The 21,193-nt window shown below is 33.0% G+C and overlaps 1 protein-coding gene across 4 annotated transcripts in view; it reads right to left on the bottom strand.

Annotated features, from left to right (window-relative positions):
- LOC131398997 (sperm-associated antigen 16 protein-like) overlaps positions 1-21,193 on the bottom strand; it is a 598,225-nt gene that overhangs the window by 244,073 nt on the left and 332,959 nt on the right. For all 4 annotated transcript variants that reach the window (XM_058532945.1, XM_058532944.1, XM_058532947.1 and 1 more), the window contains one exon: positions 4,979-5,105. In XM_058532945.1, coding sequence (XP_058388928.1) covers positions 4,979-5,105 — 127 coding nt within the window. The remainder of the gene's footprint in view (positions 1-4,978; positions 5,106-21,193) is intronic.

The following is a 21,193-nucleotide window of genomic DNA, read 5'->3' as shown; positions in this document are numbered from 1 at the left end:
TAACTCTTCAGACAGATTTTTCCCTGCACTTAGGCTGTCATTTACTGATCCTTGTTCAGTTAAAGCTCTGCAAATTTCCAGAGCTCTCTCTGTGCCGCTCTCTCCCGTCCGGTATTCTGCCCTGCAGACTCTAGCTGCCTTGGCCTCCCTGGACTGCCCACTCTGTCCCTAAACTCTGAGAGACTGCCAGGTCTCCCCTTGGTTTCTGTCCATCTCTGAGTTGCGACCCAGAAATTTTCTCCAGGCACTATTCTGGGGCAGTCATGGGGCTCATCTTACTTACTTCCCCTGTCTCAGACAGCACTGTATTTCATTGCCCAATATGCAATGTCTGAAAACCATTGTTTCATATATTTTGTCTGTTTTTCAGTTGCTTCAGGTAGGAGAGTAAATTCGGTCCCTGTTACTCTATCTTGGCTGGAAGTGGAAGTCCCAATAGGGTTTTAATATTTCACATAGAAGGAAACTGAGGCTCATAAATGCTAGAAATTTCACCAAGATTATTCAGCTGTTTAGTAGTGGAGAAAAAATTCAAAACAATAAACTGTAGCTTTTATTAACGGGAACTGATATATTAAATTTGACCTAAAAATTTTGGGGTTACCTTATATTTTGAAAAATTTTGGAGGAATCTGATACTTTTCGTATTTTGCAGTAGGGTCATTTTTTTTTCTCCCATTTTAGCATTTCTAATGTGATTCTGCTTGTAGAGCACATTTAGGATTATTTTCAAAAGGTGTGAAACCTTGCCCATTTTGATGATCTGATATTGATAAGCTTTCTATTGGAAAATCCCTTCTGGCTCGAACTTCAGTTCTTGCATTTTCTAGGGATGTGACTTCTTTGCAAATGTACTGGAATTACCTTTTTACAAAGGAGGGAAAATTATTGCTAAACTACATAAACATGATAAAATGAGAGATGTGGAAAAGTGCATATATAAATTCCCACAGTTCATTTTTATTACTTTCACTATCCAATTCCATCTAACATTTTCTGAAATAGTAATAAATTTTTGAAGGGTAAAACATATGGCATTTGAGTATGCCAAGTGAGAGAGATTATTTAGATAGTGAATATTTGCAAAAATGTGTGGCATTATAGTACCAGGAGGTTTTGTGTTTAATGAGAAAGGAACACTTATCCCTTTACAAATACACGAGTTATAAATATATACTAATATATGTACATATCTATAAACACAGATACTCTGTGTTTGTCACAAGCAATGTATTTTCAAATAAAACGTTATGTAAATAATGCTAAGCCCCATACAACACCTCTTTTAAATGTGTGAGAAGCTGATTTCTTACAGTAACAAAAAAGCTAAACCCTAGAGGGTGATTCATACATCTTTATATCTTTTTTATTTTAATGATATCTGTATATATAATATTATACATAAATTTATTTCTTAGTTAACTATCTAAATTGTTTTTAATATTACATGAAAATGAGGTTTGACCCTTGTTTCTTTTAATATTTATTCATTGGAGTTCATGCTTTCACTAGAAACCTCTTACACTAGCACACAGCCGTGGGCATCTAACTCTCACGCCAATATGTTCGCATATTCTTCTCTCCCCTAAACTGAATGGATGACTCCTAAGACCCTTTCAAGCTCCAGGATAAAACATGGTAGGTGCCTGTACCAGGATTTCCTCATCGCAGGATATACGTTGTCCCTTTGAAACACATCAGAACACCATAAGACAATAATCTCCTCGAGTATTTCTACGAGGAAACTTGGTTCAGGGAGATTAAATAATTTGCTTCAAGTCTAAAAGGTGGTGAAGAACTAAGGGTCTGACCTGTAGTCTATATTCTTTTTCTACACCACTGGTTTTTGAATATTTTTACCAAAGATACATTTTTAAAATGATACACTATGAGATTCTCAATTTTAAAACATATAAAGTATTATTTTATTAGTAAATATTTACTTTCATAAATTCAAAATGAAGATATTTACTTATGAGGTTAATAAATGAGACAATTTTGATATACATAAAAATTTGAAATCAAATGTTATGCATAACAGTTTCAGCCTTTTAATGACCTTTACTCCAATTTATTTCTACACTGTGTTGGATTTGCAGTGATAAGATATCCCTTTTTTATAAAAATAAGTCATTAGTATATGGAAACCGTTCTTTTTAAACAGCATTCTTCAAAATCTCAAGATGTCCTTCAGTTAGACTGACCCAAAGACATGAAATATGATTAGAAATTTTTGTTTCTATGATGATTACTTAGAATATCTAACGACTCACATTCCTTGTGTTAAATATCTCAGACAGAGTGCTATCAGTACAGTACTTCCACATGTATTATATGATATTATGATGACATTACATGTATGTTTTCAATGCCTTTTCCCCAGTCCAAGGGCAGACCTGAGACAGCAGACCTGTCTCACGCTAGTGAAGTTGTGACAAATAATGTCCTCAGTGTATATAACTGCACAGTTTACTTCTGTCATAGAATTTCAAGGAAACTTGATTTGGCACAACTTAACTACTGTGAGCCCTCAATAAATGTTAATTATTGTCCGTAGTGTCAATATACTCTTGTTTTTTGGGAAAATGATTATGTCACATATGCTTGTATTGGCTTATCACGGGGAATCAATAAAAATATGTCAAATGAATGACTATTCTGAGCTTATTAAGCTAGCTTTTATTATATCCTCATAGTCCAAATATTTTCGTGCTATAATTTAGTTATACTTTTCTTTTAAATAATCTTTGCCTGAATAAATGCAGATTAGAAGAGATCTCTGTGTCCCTCTCCTAATTTCAATTTTGTTTTGTTCTTGATTTCCCTCTTCTTTACTCTCTTGAGATGAACATAATTTCTGGTATCTTGTTTTGTGATATTCACCTCTCTGTTCAGACCCTCATTAGACCTTGTGTTTGCTCTCCCCGGGTCCTTTGACTTTTGATCTATTTCAACCTTTTTAAATGAAGAGTCACTGAAGACTTCTCCTGTGCAGAAGCACAAATTTCTCATTATTCAATAAGAAAAAAGCTTATGACGTTAGTTTCTCAAACACATAGCATTAAAATTAATTATAGTATGTTCTTTGAAGAAATGGTCCACGGGATGGGAAGGTCGGGTTGAAATTATATTCCCTCACACTGATGAAGTGTTTCCATTAACAGGATCCCTAGTTTACATTCTTTGTCTCGTGTGTCTATCATTGTTCTGCCCTTGATTCTGAGCTTTTCTTAATATTAGTGTATTGCCAAGACTATAGAAGCCATGGAGAGAAAAAATAGGTTTGTTGTACCAAGGACTTTAAGATAATATTGACTTGTATGACGGTAAGACAGATACTGATGTTTATTTAAAATCAGGTTTGCCTGGCTGTGAATGAAAAAACAACTTTTGTGCTGGATGACAAGGACAGGAAAAGGCAAGTGGCAACATATTTAATAACAACAGCAAAGTATATATCTATTAGTAGGTGTACAGCGTTTCAAAACACCCCTTAACTTCTATTATTAGAAAGTACAGCCAAACGTTTTGAAATTTCAGAGTTCAAAATTCAAGGAGATGAATACTTGGATGCTAGCTCAAGCTAATAAAAAGGGATTTTAAGATGTGAAAATGCTTGTGAAAACCAAGTTAAATCTCCTTTAGAACTGTGATGTCAATGCAGATTCTGTATATCGGAAAGTATAAACTGAAATGTTAACAGGCTTTCACATTACAAAATGAAAAATTCTCATAGTTGGGATCTTTTATTCTGTGCAGTGTTTTCTTTTTGAATTCTGGCAGACCATAAATTTTTTAATGTCAAGAACATTACTCAAAACATTTTAAAGAAGCCATTGTTATTAGCGTGGTTCATATGCCAAACTCTCAGGGGAACACAACTAAGTTTGTTAATTAGACAAACTTACTGTATTCTAAATTTTAGATATGTGATGGCAATATCATGAAACCAGTCCCATGAAACACACAATTATCTTATGGCTCTAGAATTACTCCTAGCATATTCATACTTTCTGCACTACAGAATTAATATGGACTATTTTAAAATAAAACATTATTATTTCCTTATACATATATTCTATCTTTATTTCTTCATCTATAATTACCATCTCTACAACTTCAATCTACCACAAATAAATCTCAAAAATTTAAAAAATTCTCAAAATTTAAAAAGTTTAAAACATGTATCACACTAGCAAAAGAAAGTTGTATTATCCAATAACAGATATACATTCTTTATTTAGCAAAGGCTATCATTAAATTATATAATTTATATAAATTATACAATTAGACAGATGTCACTATAACTTTAACATATTAAATGGACAGTTGGAACCATTGTGTGCTTGTTAAAATCTGTTGCTATGCTATTCATTATCAGCAAAGATAAAACATTTTATCTGATTGATAATGTTTATATTATTGCAAAAAAATGCTAAACAATCAAATAGTAACACTACAGAATGCAGAGCATATAATTGCAATGATAATATGAATATATATTTCAAATTAATTGTAAAACCTAGAGAACATGGGGTAATTTATTAAATTATTATGACTAAAATATTCCATTAAAATGTTTCAATTTCATTTTTGCAAAAATTTTGTTCTTCTCTACTCTCAGTCATTTTGCTTTCAAAAAAACCCAATTTACTTACCTTGGTTGGTGATTCTAAGAGATATAAACTCCAAATTATGCATGGCACTGCGAGGAACTTGCGTTATCTACATTAATACACACTTATTTCCTCTAATATTTCTTCCTTTACGTATACGATAAATATAATTCTTTCATGATATGATATATACTATGATAACATATGACAATGTAATATATTCTAATATAGTATTAAGAACAGAAATTTACATAGGAGGAAACACCAAGAACCTAAAATGGAAACAGAAAATAGTTTCTGTTTCCAGAACAAATATTAAAGTTGTTAGCTTGGTCATAAACGTTAAACAAAAAAGATCCTACCTGATGAATCAAAGTTCACCTCATTACCAGGACTTGGACCTACATCAATGGACACGATTGGTAAGAGCTTCCGAAAGTCCCACAGTTTTGTAACTCCACAGGCATCGCAGGATGCTATCATGTGACCCTTGAAAGTATTTTTTAAAAAGAGAGATATATATACATACATATGTATATTACATATATACAAATATATATAGTAACTCACAGACATAAAAGATCTGTTTTACAATTTTATTAAATCCACAAGAATACACTCTTTTAAACTAAAAAGTATTCATTGTACTTTTGTCTTGGACATAAAATTGTTATAAAATGATAACTTAAATATATAAAATCCTATACTAAATTTTGGAAGATGATCTTTCAGGACATCATTTTGATTATTTTAGTCATATGAGAAGATGTAATAAAACAAAAATATACACTCCCACATAATTTGTCTCTCTCTCTATATATATATGTGTCACATATCATACATATATGTGATCTACACATAAAAACTATATACATGAAATTATTGCACTGAAATTGCACCTCACTTTTTATGCTTGTAATTAATTAGTGTTGATGATTTATACCTCAGATAGAGTAAAAATAAAAACAGAGGTATGAACACAAACATACACAAGAAAAGAAGAGTTTTTACATAGAAGTAGAATGACTGGGGCCAGGCGAAATTGATGACAAAGAAGTGATGCCTATTGTGTTCTGTTAGACAAAATTATTAGAAATAATGGGGGCTATTTTCATATCATGTAGTAGGATAAGGAAGCAGGTACTTGGGTAAAGGGAATGGAAAACAAAAGGAAGGGTAGATGGGTTCCTGTTATGGAAACAGGGCAATATTTTCCCAGTATGGAAGCAGCCTCCTGGCAGCATCAGTTCAGAGCTCACGGTCTGTCTAGACCCCTCCTGCTGGCCTCTCAGGAGATGGTTACTGAGAATCCACTTCACGCCAGAGACAGGGATATAGTGTGAGTAAGGGGAGTTTCTGCTGTCCAGCAAATGTAATCTACACTCATTGTCATCATTCTGTCATTTAATTTCTGTGTCCACTGACCAATTGAATATGAGTATTGGCAACATCGGGCCCATACATCATGTTTATGATCAGTCATTATACTGTCTCCAATTTGATATACAGCTTCCCTTTCACTTCCAGCTTAATTTTTTTACTAAGTCAAAAATCATCCTCCCATTTCTTCCTAAATATTCTAAAATGTTAAAGATAAGAACTTGATTATTGTACAACTTTCCTTCTTCTCATTTGAAGTAGCTCACACAATGTTTTTTTCTCATTTACTCCTTGATTTCTATCCTTTCTGTAAAAACATACGCATCTTGCATTTCAGTCCAACTGGACTGTTTTTCCCTAAACACACCAATAATGCAACAAATGCCATTAGTTTTAAAATTTAATAACTGTCGTCACTGGCAAAGCAATACAACAACCTTGTCCCCAAACTAATAAATAGGGTGTTTAATCTTTTTTATGACTTAAAAGGAACATGAAGAACCTGGAATGTTTTCAAATATGTAAACATGTATGAATTGTGAAGAATCAGTGAATTTAATTTTCAGAAAAGAATAGTTCTCAGGATTAGCAGGGAATATTAATGTTAGAAATCAGAAAGAACTCTCTTCAGATACAAGGGCTTTCAAACATCTTTCAGAAGTCACAGAATGGGATCTTTTTCAATTTTGAGAAAAGAATAGATAAATTTTAATCAGAATTTAGTTTGGATGCCCTTCTCATCAAAGGAGAGTAATGGACTTGATCTACTTTTCTTGTCTGGATTCTACGAACTAAAGACAATTTTATGTCTTTATACCACTGAATGTGCTTTATACCACTGAATATTAAAATTTGAGGAAATACACTAAAAAGAAAAAATAGTTTCATCATTTTGGGGAGGTGAAAATGAATATTCAAATAGTTTTAATATTTTTACATTTAACTTTTACTGCTGTCAAATGATCAATGTGTAACAGTTTGATAATATTAAAATAATAGTCAATACTTATTAAATGTTTTTAATGAACCAAGTAATGTGCTTAATTATTTATTAATAAATAGTACGTATTATTTTAAACAATTTTGAGTAACTAACATCATTTAGCCAGATTTTTCCATCTCCCAAGGAACTTAGAAGCCATGATAAAGCCATGGTAAAACAAATATAATAACTTATTAAGTGGTAGAAATAAGTTTACGTTCATATTTGATAACTGAGAGAAAATTGGTAGTGAAAGAATATAGCTATACTTCCAGTTAGCCAGTGAGGCAGATGCAGTCCCTATCCAAGTGCCTGGAGCTCAAAAAATGTTTGTTAAACCAGTAGAAGATGAGTGCCTCACTGGAGCCTACTTAGAAGTTTTACCTTAGCCCAAGTCCTTCCACAGCAGTCTTAAGGTCAATATTAGTTCCAACACTGATGGTTCTGAGTAACTTTGTTAAAAGGAAGAGATAACGGATGTAGAGAATCCAGAATCAAAATCTTGGAATATCCTCAAGACCTTGTATCCCTCCCCCTCCCATCTCAGATGGACAACCATCTGCCAATCTCCTTCCACTGGGCAGAAGAAGATACTGGAATATCACGAATCCAAACTGCACAGTGCGGGTTTTGAGGGATCTGAGGATGGAGAGGTTGGGAAAGGGATTAGCTGACACCCTGGAGGAAAAGCAAATATTTTATCTAGAACTTATGTCAGGTGAGAAAACACAGACTAGCTATATAGTTAGGCACTTAAACTAAGAAAGATAGATTTCAAAGAAAATGTTTTTTTAGAGATACGGAATTGTGTGACAGTCTTTAAAAAAGTAAAGATTTAAGAGTTTTGGTAACCTCTCTGAAATATAATTCTGGTTTTGTCAATTGATACCAGTACTGATACTGAGGAGGGGAAGGTAGTTGTGTAGAAAACTCTTAAAGAAGTTCAAATTCAGATGAATGGCTGTTTTTTGAGACACTGAATCCCCAGCACCCAGCTTAGTTCCTGCAACATATTTCACATTTGATCTTGAATAAATCATTGAATGGATGAATATAAAGGGAATAGAGAGCAATCATTGTTGACTGTACATGGTCTAAAAGGATTTTTTCCAAATATAGAAGTATTAAATGAGCGGCAGCTCAGAAAAACATGTTTTTGTGATCGCAGACTCAAATAGTTAAATAAAGCAAGTGGAATTTAGCCAAGTGGAGACAGGGTACAGTTGAGATGAAAGTGAATAGTCACGACTCCTGACTGCCCCTGTTAAGGCTTCCTACTCCCAATTTAAAGATTCTACAGTGAGAAAAGCCATATAGACAGGAAGTTAATTAAGTCACAGTAGAGCAACATAAAATCAAGCTAGCTTCCTCTAGACTGCTAGAAATATGTTGGAGAAATATTTGGCCATACGTATCAAGGATTACAAAAGTGTTCATACTTTGAAATTTCTACTGCTACTTTTGCAGGAAAAAATTATAATCAAAAAAATTAAAGTAGCACTACTTATGAATAAAAAAATGGAAACAAGTGAGATTTGTAATAATCTAATATGGAAGAAATAAACTTTGTGCTTTCGTGGATCCAGAAAACTGCCAGAGGTACCTTTTGTGCAAACTTGATACCAACAGTGCAGGAGGACAAGCAGACTGAACTGCTGTCTCTCTGCGGAGAGGTTCTAAGCATATTGATACACCATAAAATAAAGCAAAGGAGAAAATTGGGATGCTAATGAGGTCATTTATAAATTAAATGAATAATTAAAAGACTATTTTCATAAACCAATAGTATCTTTAATATAAACATATTTTATGGCTTCACATAATTTGCAAAAACAGATTTTACAAGCTTGGACGTTAATATAAGTTTGGGGTTAAGAGGCAATTTTTCTGGTAGGGTAAAAAAACGTCATATGGTAATAAAATATTTTATATGAGACTCCTTATATCTTTATATTGCATGTCAGGAAGAAATACAGAGGATCTTAATTTATAATGGAAAAAACAGGTCCAATCTAATTGTACTTTGGACCTTCATCCTGATGAATCAGCTAAGCAGTTTCTTGGTTCAACTCACTAGGCTATACATATATATATACATACATATTATTTTTCCCATCTTCTCTTGGAAAGTTGATTTACAGAACAACATCTAAATAAGCAAAATATTTTTAGGTCCATGACATTACTTCTTTTCTGCAAAGGATCTTCAAAGCTGAATAACAGGATATATATAATATTTTCTTCTTAACGAGTTATACAGAGTAATAAAAAGTTAAATGAATGATTTCATATCAGCTATGCCCACATGGGAATGTTGTAAACTCTGTAAATGCAGGTACTTGGGCTTAGCAGTGCATTCCCATGACCTTGAATAGCACATAGTAAATGTTCAATAAATAACTGCAGTAGGAATGAATAAATACCCTAAATGAATTATTATGAAGCCATAAAAATAACAATTACAGAAACAATGTAAAACATGGAAAAATTTATGCTAAACTGTGGTTGCACTGATTAAAAGTATATAATACATATGTACAATGATTGAATGAGGAGATATGTTTATTAAAAAACTGCCCTGTATTTTGTTTTGAGACTTTTTTAAAGGCAGTTTTAGGTTCACAGCAAAATTGAGGGGAAGATACAGAGTTTTTCCATTTACATCTCATTACCCCCACCCCACACATATACACATGGCCTCCCCCATTTACAACATCTCCCACCAAAGTGGTCCATTTTCTACAATTGATGAACCTACATTGATGCATCATAATCATCCAAAGTCCATAGTTTACATTATGGTTCATTCTTGGTGTTGCACATTCTATGGATTTAGACAAATACATAGTGATATGTATCCATCACTGTGGTATCATATAGAGTATTTTCACTTACCCAAACACCCTCTGTGCTCCTCCATCCCCCACCTCAACCCAGCTCTTGGCAAACACTGATATTTTCACTGTCTCCACAGTTTTGCTTTTTCCAGAATGTCATATAGTTGGAATCATACAGTGTGTAGTATATTCAGATTGGCCTCTTTCACTTAGTATTATGCATTTGTTTCCTCCGTGTCTTTTCATGATTTAATAGCTCATTTCTTTTTAGAGTTGAATAATATTCCATTGTCTGAATGTTCCACAGTTTATTTATCTATTCATCTACTGAAGGACATCTTGATTGCTTCCAAGTTTTGGCAATTATGAATAAAGCTGCAATAAACATTTGTATGCAGGTTTTTGTGTAGACATAAGTTTTTATTTCCTTTGGATAAAGACCAAGGAACTTGATTGTTGGACGGTATGGTAAGGGTATATTTAGTTTTGTAAGAAACTGCCAAAATATCTTCCAAAGCTACTGTACCATTTGGCATTCCCACCAGCACAGAATGAGAGTTCCTGTTGCTCCACATCCTCATCAGCATTTGGTGTTGTCAGTCTTCCAGATTTTGGACATTTGAATTGGTATGTAATGGTATCTCGTTGTTGTTTTAATTTTCATTTCCCTTCTGACATGCAATGTGGAGCACCTTTTCATATGGTTATTTGCCATCTGTATATCTTCCTTTGTGAGGGGTCTGTTAAGGTCTTTGGCCCATTTTTTAATTGGTTTGCTTTCTTATTGCTGAGTTTTTAGAGTGTTTTGTATATTTTGGATAACTGTCCTTTATCAGATGTGTGTTTTGAAAATATTTTCTCCCCGTCTGTGGCTAATCTTCTTGTTCTCCTGATATTGTCTTCACAGAGAAGTTTTTAATTTTAATGCAATCTAGCTTATCAATTAATTCTTTCATGGCTCATGCCTTTGGTGTCGTATCTAAAAAGGCATTGCCATATCCTAGGTCATCTGGGTTTTCTCCTATGTTTTCTTATAGGAGTTTTATGCTTCTACATTTGGGTCTGTGATCCATTTTGAGTTCATTTTGTGAAGGGTCTAAGGTCTGTCTCTAGATTCACTTTTTTGCATGTGGATGTCCAGTTGTTCCAGCACTATTTGTTAAAAAGACTATCTTTGCTCCATTGTTTTGCCTTTGCTCCTTCTTCAAAGATCAGTTAACTATACTTGTGAGGGTCTATTTCCGGGCTCTCTATTCTTTTCCATTGATCTATTTGTCTATTCTTTCACCAATACCACACTGTCTTCATTACTGTTGCCTTATGTTAAGTATTGACCAGCCCTGCTGGTTTAGTGGTTAAAATTCAATGCTCTCACCACCATGGCCCAGCTTTGTGTCCTGGTCAGGGAACCACACCACCCATCTGTCAGCTTGTCACACTATGGCAGCTGCTGTGATGCTGAAAACTGTGACAAGGATATTTCAAATACCAGCACAGTCACCCATGGTGGACAGGTTTCAGCAGAGCTTCCAGAATAAGACAGACTAGGAACAAGGAACTGGCCATCCACTTCTGAAAAAATTGGCCGTGAATACCAGTGGAGCATTCACTCATAGAGGATGGTGCATAAAGGTCCAGGAAGTTTCCACTCCACTGTACAGAGGGTCACTAGGAGTCGGAATTGACTCAATGGTACCAACAACAAAAATAGTTAAGTCTTGAAGTCAGGTAGTGTCAGTCTTCCAATGCTGACTTTCTTCTTCTTCAGTATTGTATTGGCTATTCTGGGACTTTTGCCTCTCCATATAAACTTCAGAATCAGTTTATTGATATCCACAAAATACCTTGCTGGATTTTTATTGGGATTGCATTGAATTTATAGATCAATTTGGAAAGGACTGACATCTTTACAATATTGAGTGTTTCTATCCATGAACATGGAGTATCTCTCCATTAATTTAGTTCTTCTTTGATTTCATTCATAACAGTTTTACAGTTTTCCTCATATAGATATTGTACATATTTTGTTACACTTACCTAAGTATTTCATTTTTAGGGGTGCTAATGTAAATAATATTATGTTTTAAATTTCAAATTTCACTATTTCCTTGCTGGTGTATAGCAAAACAATTGACTTTGGTGTATTAACCTGGTATCTTGAAACTTGCTATAATAATTTATTAGTTCCAGGAGGTTTTTTTTTTTTTTTTTTTGCCATCAGTTCTTAGACAGTCATATTATCTGTGAACAAAGACAGTTTTATTTTTTTCCTTCTCAATCTGTATAACCTTTATTTCTTTTTTTTTTTTTGGTCTTATTGCATTATATAGAACTTCCAGTACAGTGTTGTAAAGGAGCGATAAGAGGGGGCATCCTTATCTTGTACCTGATCTTGGTGGGAAAGCTTCGAGTTTCTCACCATTAAGAATGATGTTAGCTGTAGGTTTCTTTTTAAACATTCAAGTTGTCAAATTGATAATTTCCCCTATATTGCTAGTTTACTGAGAATTTTTATCATGAATGGGTGTTGTATCTTTTTAAAAGGTTTTTCTGCATCTATTGATATGATCATGTGATTTTTCTTCTTTAGCCTATTGATGTAGTGGATTACATTACTTGATTTTTGAATGCTGAACCGGCCTTGCACACCTGGGATAAATCCCACTTGGTCATGGTGTATACTTCTTTTTATACATTGTTGGATTCACTTTGTTAATATTTTGTTGAGAATTTTTACACCCACGTGCATGATAGGTATTGGTCTGTAGTTTTCTTTTCTTGTAATTGTTGGATTTTGGTAATAGGGTAATGCTGACTTCATAGAATGAGTTAGTTTCTATTCTCTGAAAGAGATTGTAGAGAATTGGTATAATTTCTTCCTTAAATTGTTTGTAGAATTCACCAGTGATCCCATCTGGGCCTGGTGATTTCTGTTTTAGAAGGGTATTAATTATTGATTCAATTTATTTAATAGATATAGGCCTATCCAGATATCTATTTCTTGTCTGAGTTTTGGCAAATTGTCTTTCAAGAAATTGGTCCATTTCATCTAGTTTATCAAATTTGCTTTCAAGGCATATCTGCTGGCAACAAATTCCCTCAATTTTTGTTTATCTGAGAGAGTCTTTATTTCTCTTTTACTTTTGAAGGATAATTTCACAGGGAACAGAATTCTAGGTTGGTGTTTTTTTCTCTCAACACTTTAAATATTTTACTCCACTCTCTTACTTGCATGATTTCTTAGGAGATGTCAGATGTGATTCTTATCTTTGTTCTTCTATATGTGAGGGGTATGTTTCCCCTGGTTTCTTTCAGGATTTTTTTTTCTTTATCTTTGATATTCTGTAGTTTGAAAATGATATTCATAGGTCTATTTTTTTTCTTTTTGGCATTTATCCTATTTGGTATTTTCTGTGTTTCCTGTGGTTTGATGTGTGACATTAATTTGAGGAACTTCTCAGTCATTATTGTTTCAAATATTTCTTCTGTCCCTTTCTTTCTTTCTTCTCTTTCTGGTATTCCCCTTACATGTATGTTTCACTTTCTATAGTTGTACCAAAGTCTTTGGATATCTTGTTCTGTTTTCTCTTTTCTTTTCAGTCTTTGTTCTCTTTATTTTTCTTTTGAAAATTTTATTGATACCTCCTCCATCTCAGAGATTCTTTCATCAGCTGTGTCCAGTCTACTAACAAGCCCATCAAAGGCATTCTTCATTTCTGTTACATTGTTTTTATCTCTAGGATTTCTTTTTGGGCTTATCTAGGATATCCATCTCTCTGTTGACATTGCCCATCTGTTCTTTCATGCTATCTACTTTATCCATTAGAACTCTTAGCATATTAATCATAGTTGTTTTAAATTCCCAGTCTGATAATTCCAACTTTCCTGCCATGTATGGTTCTGATCCTTACTCTGTTTCTTCAAATTGTTTTTTTTTGCCTTTTGGCATGTCTTGTAATCTTTTCTCGATAGCCAGACATGATGTACTTGGAAAAAAGAACTGCTGTCAATAGGCTTTTAGTGATATGGCTGTGAGGTGTGGGATGGAGTAAGTGTTCTATAGTCCTATGATTAGGTCTTAGTCTTTTGGTGTGTCTATGCCTCTGGATCATGAACTTCACCAGTGTTTCTCAGTTTTTTTCCCCTCTTAGGTGGGATAGGATAGCTAGAGTGGTACACTTAAGTACTAAGTGGTACAGCTTACGGAGTTGGGTATTTCCCTTCTCCCACATGGAAGCTTGAGGCAGCTGTAATTGTGTATTTCCCTTCTCCTAGGTCAGTTAGGCTCTGATAATACCCCAGCAGGTTAGGCTCTATGTGTATTTTTTATAATGAGGAATAACGAGTAATGAGCAGAAAATCCTTTAATATTTTAAATGTTAAAAAATAACTATAAATAATTAAATTATTCAAAGAAGACAGTTATATATTATTCATATTTAATTGCCAAATATATTACTTTTTATTTCATGATACTTTAAAAATAAATGCAGGGCAATCATACATTGCATAGTACCTTATCTAATCTCACAATATGCAACTAAATAAGCTTTAGAGGAATTAAATAGTTTCTTGAAGGTCTCCTGGTCGAGATGGTCTTCAAAATAGAGCTAAAAAATGAGATAATTAATAAATAATAATAGTTAACACTACGTTGGTAATTACTATGTGCCACTCAGGCTTCCAAGCATTTGTATACATATATACATATATCAAGTAATTCAAAAAATCAAAACAAAACAAAAATACCATGGAATAGGTTGCTATTATTACCCTCATTATATGGATGAGGAAATTGAGCCACAGGAAACTTGAGTAACTTTCCTATTACCCATGCAGGTAAAAGAGGAAGAGCCATGATTTGAACCTGTTTGGCCCTAGAATCTGTGCTAACCGCTAAGCTATACTATGTCTCAAAGACAGAATTGTGCTAAAAAATTATTTTTAAAAGTATAAGATCTCAAAGAATTTGATGAAAGAATATTGGAATAATAATCATTACAGAAAAATAGAACAGAAACACAAAGAAGAGTCTAAGGATGAAACCATAGACCTCAGCTCCAAGTGTAGAAGCAGGTCCTAGAGACTCAGTTTCTGTAGGGTAGCAGTGACTAAAAGTACTTCGTGTCAGATGAGAGATAAATTCAACTTATTGTTAAAACCACAAAGAGTGTAAGTTTTCCTGACAATATAAGGCTGACAAAAGTTGCTGGATAATGCTGTTTGAAGCTACAATTTATACGAAGTTCTATATTTAATGAGTCTGGAGTTTATACACAGTCTCACAACCTGGATCTGAACCAAGTAACACACTTCAGTGACTCGATTTGTGGTTTTCAATACGAGAAGGCAGGATTCCTGAATCATAAATGTGAGACTAATCCTGAGAGTACACTGGGGTTATTGGCCTAGAAGACCTGGAGCAAAGGAAATAGGAACAATACTGAATGCTATGGAGGAGTAAGCACAAATAGAGAGCCAGATAGATAAAGGAAGAGAAAAGAGAGAACCACTCTTCAGACCCTACTCAAAAGAAGCTATGAAAAATTTTCCATAACATACAAAGAGATCTAAAGCTAATAAAGATAGTCAATAATTAGATGTTGAAATTAATCTGAGTGCATTAAAATTATAGAAAGACTGAAAAAGATTTTAAAATAAGTGTGTCTCAAAGATTTTAATGAAGAGCTAATACTCATTAAAAAATAAAAACAGTGTAAAGTTATCTGAGAAAAAACAAGAGAATTGAAATGTTAGTCATTGAAGAAAAAAGGGTCACTAGAAAGGATATACTCTAGACCAGACAAAGTTGAAAAGAGAGTTAGTGAATTGGAAGATCGTACTGGGAAATTCCAGCTAGATTAGTGATGTAGAGATAAAAGAATGAAAGCATGCAGACCATTAAGAGACTTAGGGATGTACGGAGCTGGGTATTCCAATATATATATGTCAAATAAGTATTACAAAAGAAAAGAATGTACAGACAGGCAGAAAAGCAGTATTTGAAGGTGTAATGGCTGAAACTTTTCCAGAATTGAAAAAAGATATATATTAAGAATAATAGTTCAGTTCAAGTATTGAGCATGATACATAAAAATAAAATCACTCCAGACATACAGACATTATAGACATAATGTAATGAAAAACATGGACCATTATGGATGAAAAAAAATTTATCTACAAGACAAAAATTATAGATTATCTATAAAAGAATGACAATTATATTGATAACGAAAACTAGATGCTAGAACCAGCGGAATAATGTCCACATTGTATGGGAAAATAAAATTCAACCTGAATTTATTTACTTAGCTAAATATGACTCTAGACTAAATGCATTTTCAGACATTCAGAGTAAAAAAGTCTAAATCTAAATATCTTATGTAAAGAAACATTAATAATTGTACTTTACCACAACTATTAATAGTAATATTGTCAGAAGATATAATGGTGAGCACGGATATTGAAAAATCAAGGATAATAATCAAGATAGCTAACTGTTGATCATAAAAGAGAAAACGCCCAAACCAAATCCTAACTCTAACCCTAATCTAACCTTAACCTTATTCTTAATTTTAAAACAACAGAAAAGAAGTAAAGAAAAAAATTAATGGAAGACACAGTAAGTTGTGATAGCAATAACTACCAATATATAAATAATCACACATACACACACACAAATGGGATATACTTAGCTATTTAAAGTAAGAGACAACTAAAATGGTTTAAAAAATAGAGAATATAACTATGTGCAACTTACAAGAGAAACATTATAAACAAACAACTGTAACAACAAAAATAAATAAAATAGAATGAAAATAAAGGAATTGAATTATTAAATACTAATTAAAAGCAAGCTAGTAGAATAGTATCAATATCAGAAAAAAAGAAATTTAAGTGAAAAAAAACCTTAGTAGAGCTAATTTCTAGAGAATAACAAAAGGAACATTCTATAAAAAAGATGTAACAATCATAATTTGTTATGTAACTAAAAATAAAGTCTCAAAATATAAAACAAAAGTTAGAATAACTATAAAGACAAATTATAATTTTCCCAGATGAGGGAAGATTTTAATACACGTCTATGTATGATAGATCATACCCAAAAAAAGCTTGATCTAAAACAGAAACCAATATTTATCAAATACATAATATATAATGTCATCAAGTGTACCTGAAATACTTACAAAAATGAACAGGATAGGCCACAAAGCAAGTCTTAAGAAATGTCAAAGAAGAAATGTCATAAAGGTCACATTTTCTCACAACAGTACAATTAAATTAAAAACTAAAAATTACACTAAAGTTTAAAAAAAAGTTTGGGAGCTGAAAGAAAAAAATCACAATGTAAATTATAAGTTTAGAATTAATTCAGATGAAAGAATTCATATAATATTTGTTGACTGAAGCTGAAGTCATCACTAATGGAAATTCTTGATTTTATATGCATTTTTTTAAGATTTAAAATAAATATATTAAATATCCAATTGAAGATGTTCTTTACTACAGATGAAATTAAAAAGGTAGACAGAAATAACTAAAATATGACAGAAATTTGTAGAGAAAACAAAACTATTAAAATAATAAATAGAGAAGATCAACAAAATCAAAAGCTGGTGTTTGAAAAGAATATGTAGATAGACAAATTGAAAGATTTGTCAAAAAGCAACAAAACAAAATAGTGACAAAAAATAGTGACAAAGAAAAAAGTCATAATTAAACAATATTATGAAATGAAAGAGCAACAATTAAAAATATGGTAGAGATTAAAGAAACCACACCAAAATGCTGTGAAGGACTTGACGCTAATTGTGAATTCTTCAGCAAAATGGAGTTTTCAGAACAACATAAGTTTTAAAATCATCTCACTACATAAACTCTGGAAAAACTGCCATAAATACCATGAAGAGCAGTAAAAAATTAAGAGGAAAAACACTAAACCGATAGAAAAATTGCTCTTCAAGTGAGCGGTAGACAGAGGAAAAGACTAACATACACTTGGAAAATCTTTTCACTAACTCTAGTAATATAGTTGGATTAAACAAGTTAAAACATCAAAGGTTATCTGTGGAGTAGATCAAGCTAGCTTGACTCTCCAGCCAAGATCACTCTAGTGGCCATGAGTGTGTGATCCTTAAACAACTGCCTCTTATCTCCTACGCTGTAGCTGGTCTCCTCACAGAAACCTTTCTCCATGGACAGAGTAAACGCTTAAGGCATGGATGTCTGGCTCAAATACGAGCAGTAAGAATACTTCCCCATATTTTTCAAACTAATGTTGAAAGAGATAAACTCTTTCCTCTCTGATTAAAAGGTGTCAAAAACCATGTAATTTACATAAACACATGTAATCTTTGTTCTAATGTACAAGTCCAGCACAGTGAAGAAATTAAGATTAAGAATATTCAGGGGCCGGCCCGGTAGCTTGTCAAGCCATGCCGTGGATGTTAGCCCAGGGCCAATCTTTCTCGGCAAAAAGAGGAAGATTGGTGATGGATATTAGCTCAGAGCTAATCTTCCTCGCAAAAAAAAATATTCAGGAAGTCTGGTGGCATTTGAATCTTGGCTCCAGCCAAACCTAAAGATCACGTCTTTCTGTCTGAAGTTCACGTCTGCCAGACAATGAACATCCTAATTTTGCTTAAGTTAGCTTGAGTATGGGTTTTTCACTTATAACTTGTCGTATTTTTTTCTATCAAATTAGAATAATTTTTAAATAACAATAGTGATATGGATAAGAGTACAAAAAACAAAAAGATTTGCATTCCTGGTGGGTACACAAATTAAGAGCTCAAAATTAACAGTTTTTATTGCCATAAAATATGCTCAATACTATTTACAGTATTATTTCATTATGTGTAATAATCCTATTTTACAGATAAGGAAAATAAAGTTTAAAGAGGTCAAATGACTTTCCTAAAATTACCTACGTAGAATGATTTAGAGTGAGGATTTAGGCATAGATCATAGACTTCAGAGTCTGAGATTTTAACCAATATATTGCATTCTATTTCCTGAAAATAATATAGCATAATATCACAAATGTTTAAATATATTGAATATATTTCCCATTAGGATAAGTCAATAACTCAATCAATATTTGTCAGAAAAATGTTCCTCACAATATTATTTATAATATGGGGCAGTAGAAATATAAGAAAATAATTCTTGATACATAGTTACACATGTATATTCATACATATATAAAACTGTAACATATACTATATAACTAAACTATTATCTTAACTATTATAATGGCATTTCCAAATGTTATTATACAAAGGAAAACATACATATGTAGTTCAATGAAAGAAGCAGCAAACAAAATTGTGTACACTGTCTGATACACACACGTAAAGCATATGTTGGAAATAAGATTCGTAGGAACTAAATCAGAAATGATTATCTTTAGGTGGAGGGATGAATCATTTTCCTTATATTTGTTCCTTTTCGCATTTTCAAAATTCAAATTTTGTGGAATCAGTATATGTTAATTGCTATAACCTGAAAAATATTTTTTGAATAAATAAATAGTGAAATCAAAACATCATATACAATACCTGCCAAGTGATCTAATTTTCATTCCCTAAAATTCTACTATGTAAAATGGGCAAGAAAGAGGGGTCATCAAGCAAATGGCAGAAACATTAAGCCCTAGAAACATCAGCTGCTTTCACTATGTGAAGCTAATGACCTGCAACTTGGTATTAAGGTATAACTATAATAAAATGTTTGGGCTCATTAAGAGGAAAATTAGTATTTCAAACATTTTTGGTACTGATGCGTTAGTGCATCTCTTAGGAGAGGCCTGTGCAGCATTAAGCATTAGCTCATTACACTATTTCCTCAGTACTCTAAGGGTACAAATAAGGCAAAGAAATTATGGAATTAGAATGGAAAGAGAAAGCAAAATTTGGAAATTCTCAGGAAGGCAAGGCTAAAGAAGGAGGGAATATAAAGCACTGGACAGATGTAGATAAGATTGCTCTTGTTGGTATACACTTCTTCCCTCTGCCATTGTCCATCTGTTAGGCATTAATAACTTGCATCACCAATAACGCCCCAGGGTTTGGGAGCTGAACATCTCAAAAGTAATTACTTACCATCTAGAGTACACAACACTACACTATGTAACCACGATAACTTGCTCGAAGTGATTTATACTTATTATCTCATTTAATCCTTCATCTCTACGATTAAATTATACTATTCTACTATTCAGATGAGAAAACCAAGATTTACAATGTTATGCAACATGTCCAAAGTCATTTTGTTTGTAAAACATAGACGCAGGATTCAAATCCAGCCAATCTGACTCGTGTCCAAGCTCTTAACCTCTTAACGGAAAAAAATATTTTGCGTGCCCTGCCTTAGGTGCTTTGGAGAATGGAAGCCTGTGAAGCACTTAAGTGCTTAAAGAGCATATTCTGTTATTGAGGTAGAACACCCTGAAAAAGCTAATAGCACTTTAACAGAATATCAACAAATGTGTATTAGCAAAGAACACATTGAGCAAGCAGGTATTTAAATTTATAAGGCAGAAGAATAATTAGAAGTAGATGAAGACAATTAACGTATATGAAGGAACAAATATTTACTGAGCTATACTATGTCCCTGGCTCGGGGCCAGGAGCAAGTGATACAATGGATATAAGCTAAAAGAGAGCTTATAGTTAGTTGTTGGAGACAGAGGAGTAATCAAACAATTGCAATGCAAAGTTAAACGCTGGAAGTAGGTAAAGGGTTGTTTAGGATACAAATTGAACACCTAACCCAAGCCTGTGGTATCAGATGTTTCTTTTAGTAATGCAGTCCTAGGATAGGTCTATCACGTGAATGCAGCTTTCTAGAAATGATAACATTACAGATAGAGCAAGATTATGACAGATATTAGTGAAGAGAAGGTGGGAGGGCAACATTAGGATTGAAAGTGGCAAGATGTCAGAGCACAAAAGCAGAAATTAACATATTTTGTGATGGGGAATATTGTCAATTTATGATGAGGTTAACAATGTGTAAAAATTCTGAAGAGTTTTTGGAGCCCACACTGAGAAATGTGAATTTTACATATGATGTAAAAATGTTGTGTGTTTTGAACATAAATGTTGATATGTTAAAAAGATGTTTGAAGGCCAGTAGTCTCAGTGAGTTAAACAGGTACTGCCAAATGTGAAATTGTGTCTCTGAGACCTCAAAAACAAGTGAACATTACTTTCTTGTGGTTTCCTAGTTTGTGCCATAAGTCTAAGCGAGAGCTTGACTGAACCCAGGCAAACGTGTCTTGACTAGTATGAATGACTATTACTTCATTCATCAAAGAAATATTGGTTGAGCCTATGAGGTGTTAGGCACTGATTTAAGTGTTGGATATACAGAAA

Source organism: Diceros bicornis, chromosome 37 (assembly GCF_020826845.1).
Source record: "Diceros bicornis minor isolate mBicDic1 chromosome 37, mDicBic1.mat.cur, whole genome shotgun sequence".
Taxonomy (NCBI): domain Eukaryota; kingdom Metazoa; phylum Chordata; class Mammalia; order Perissodactyla; family Rhinocerotidae; genus Diceros; species Diceros bicornis.
This window is presented reverse-complemented; position numbering and strand designations above follow the sequence as displayed.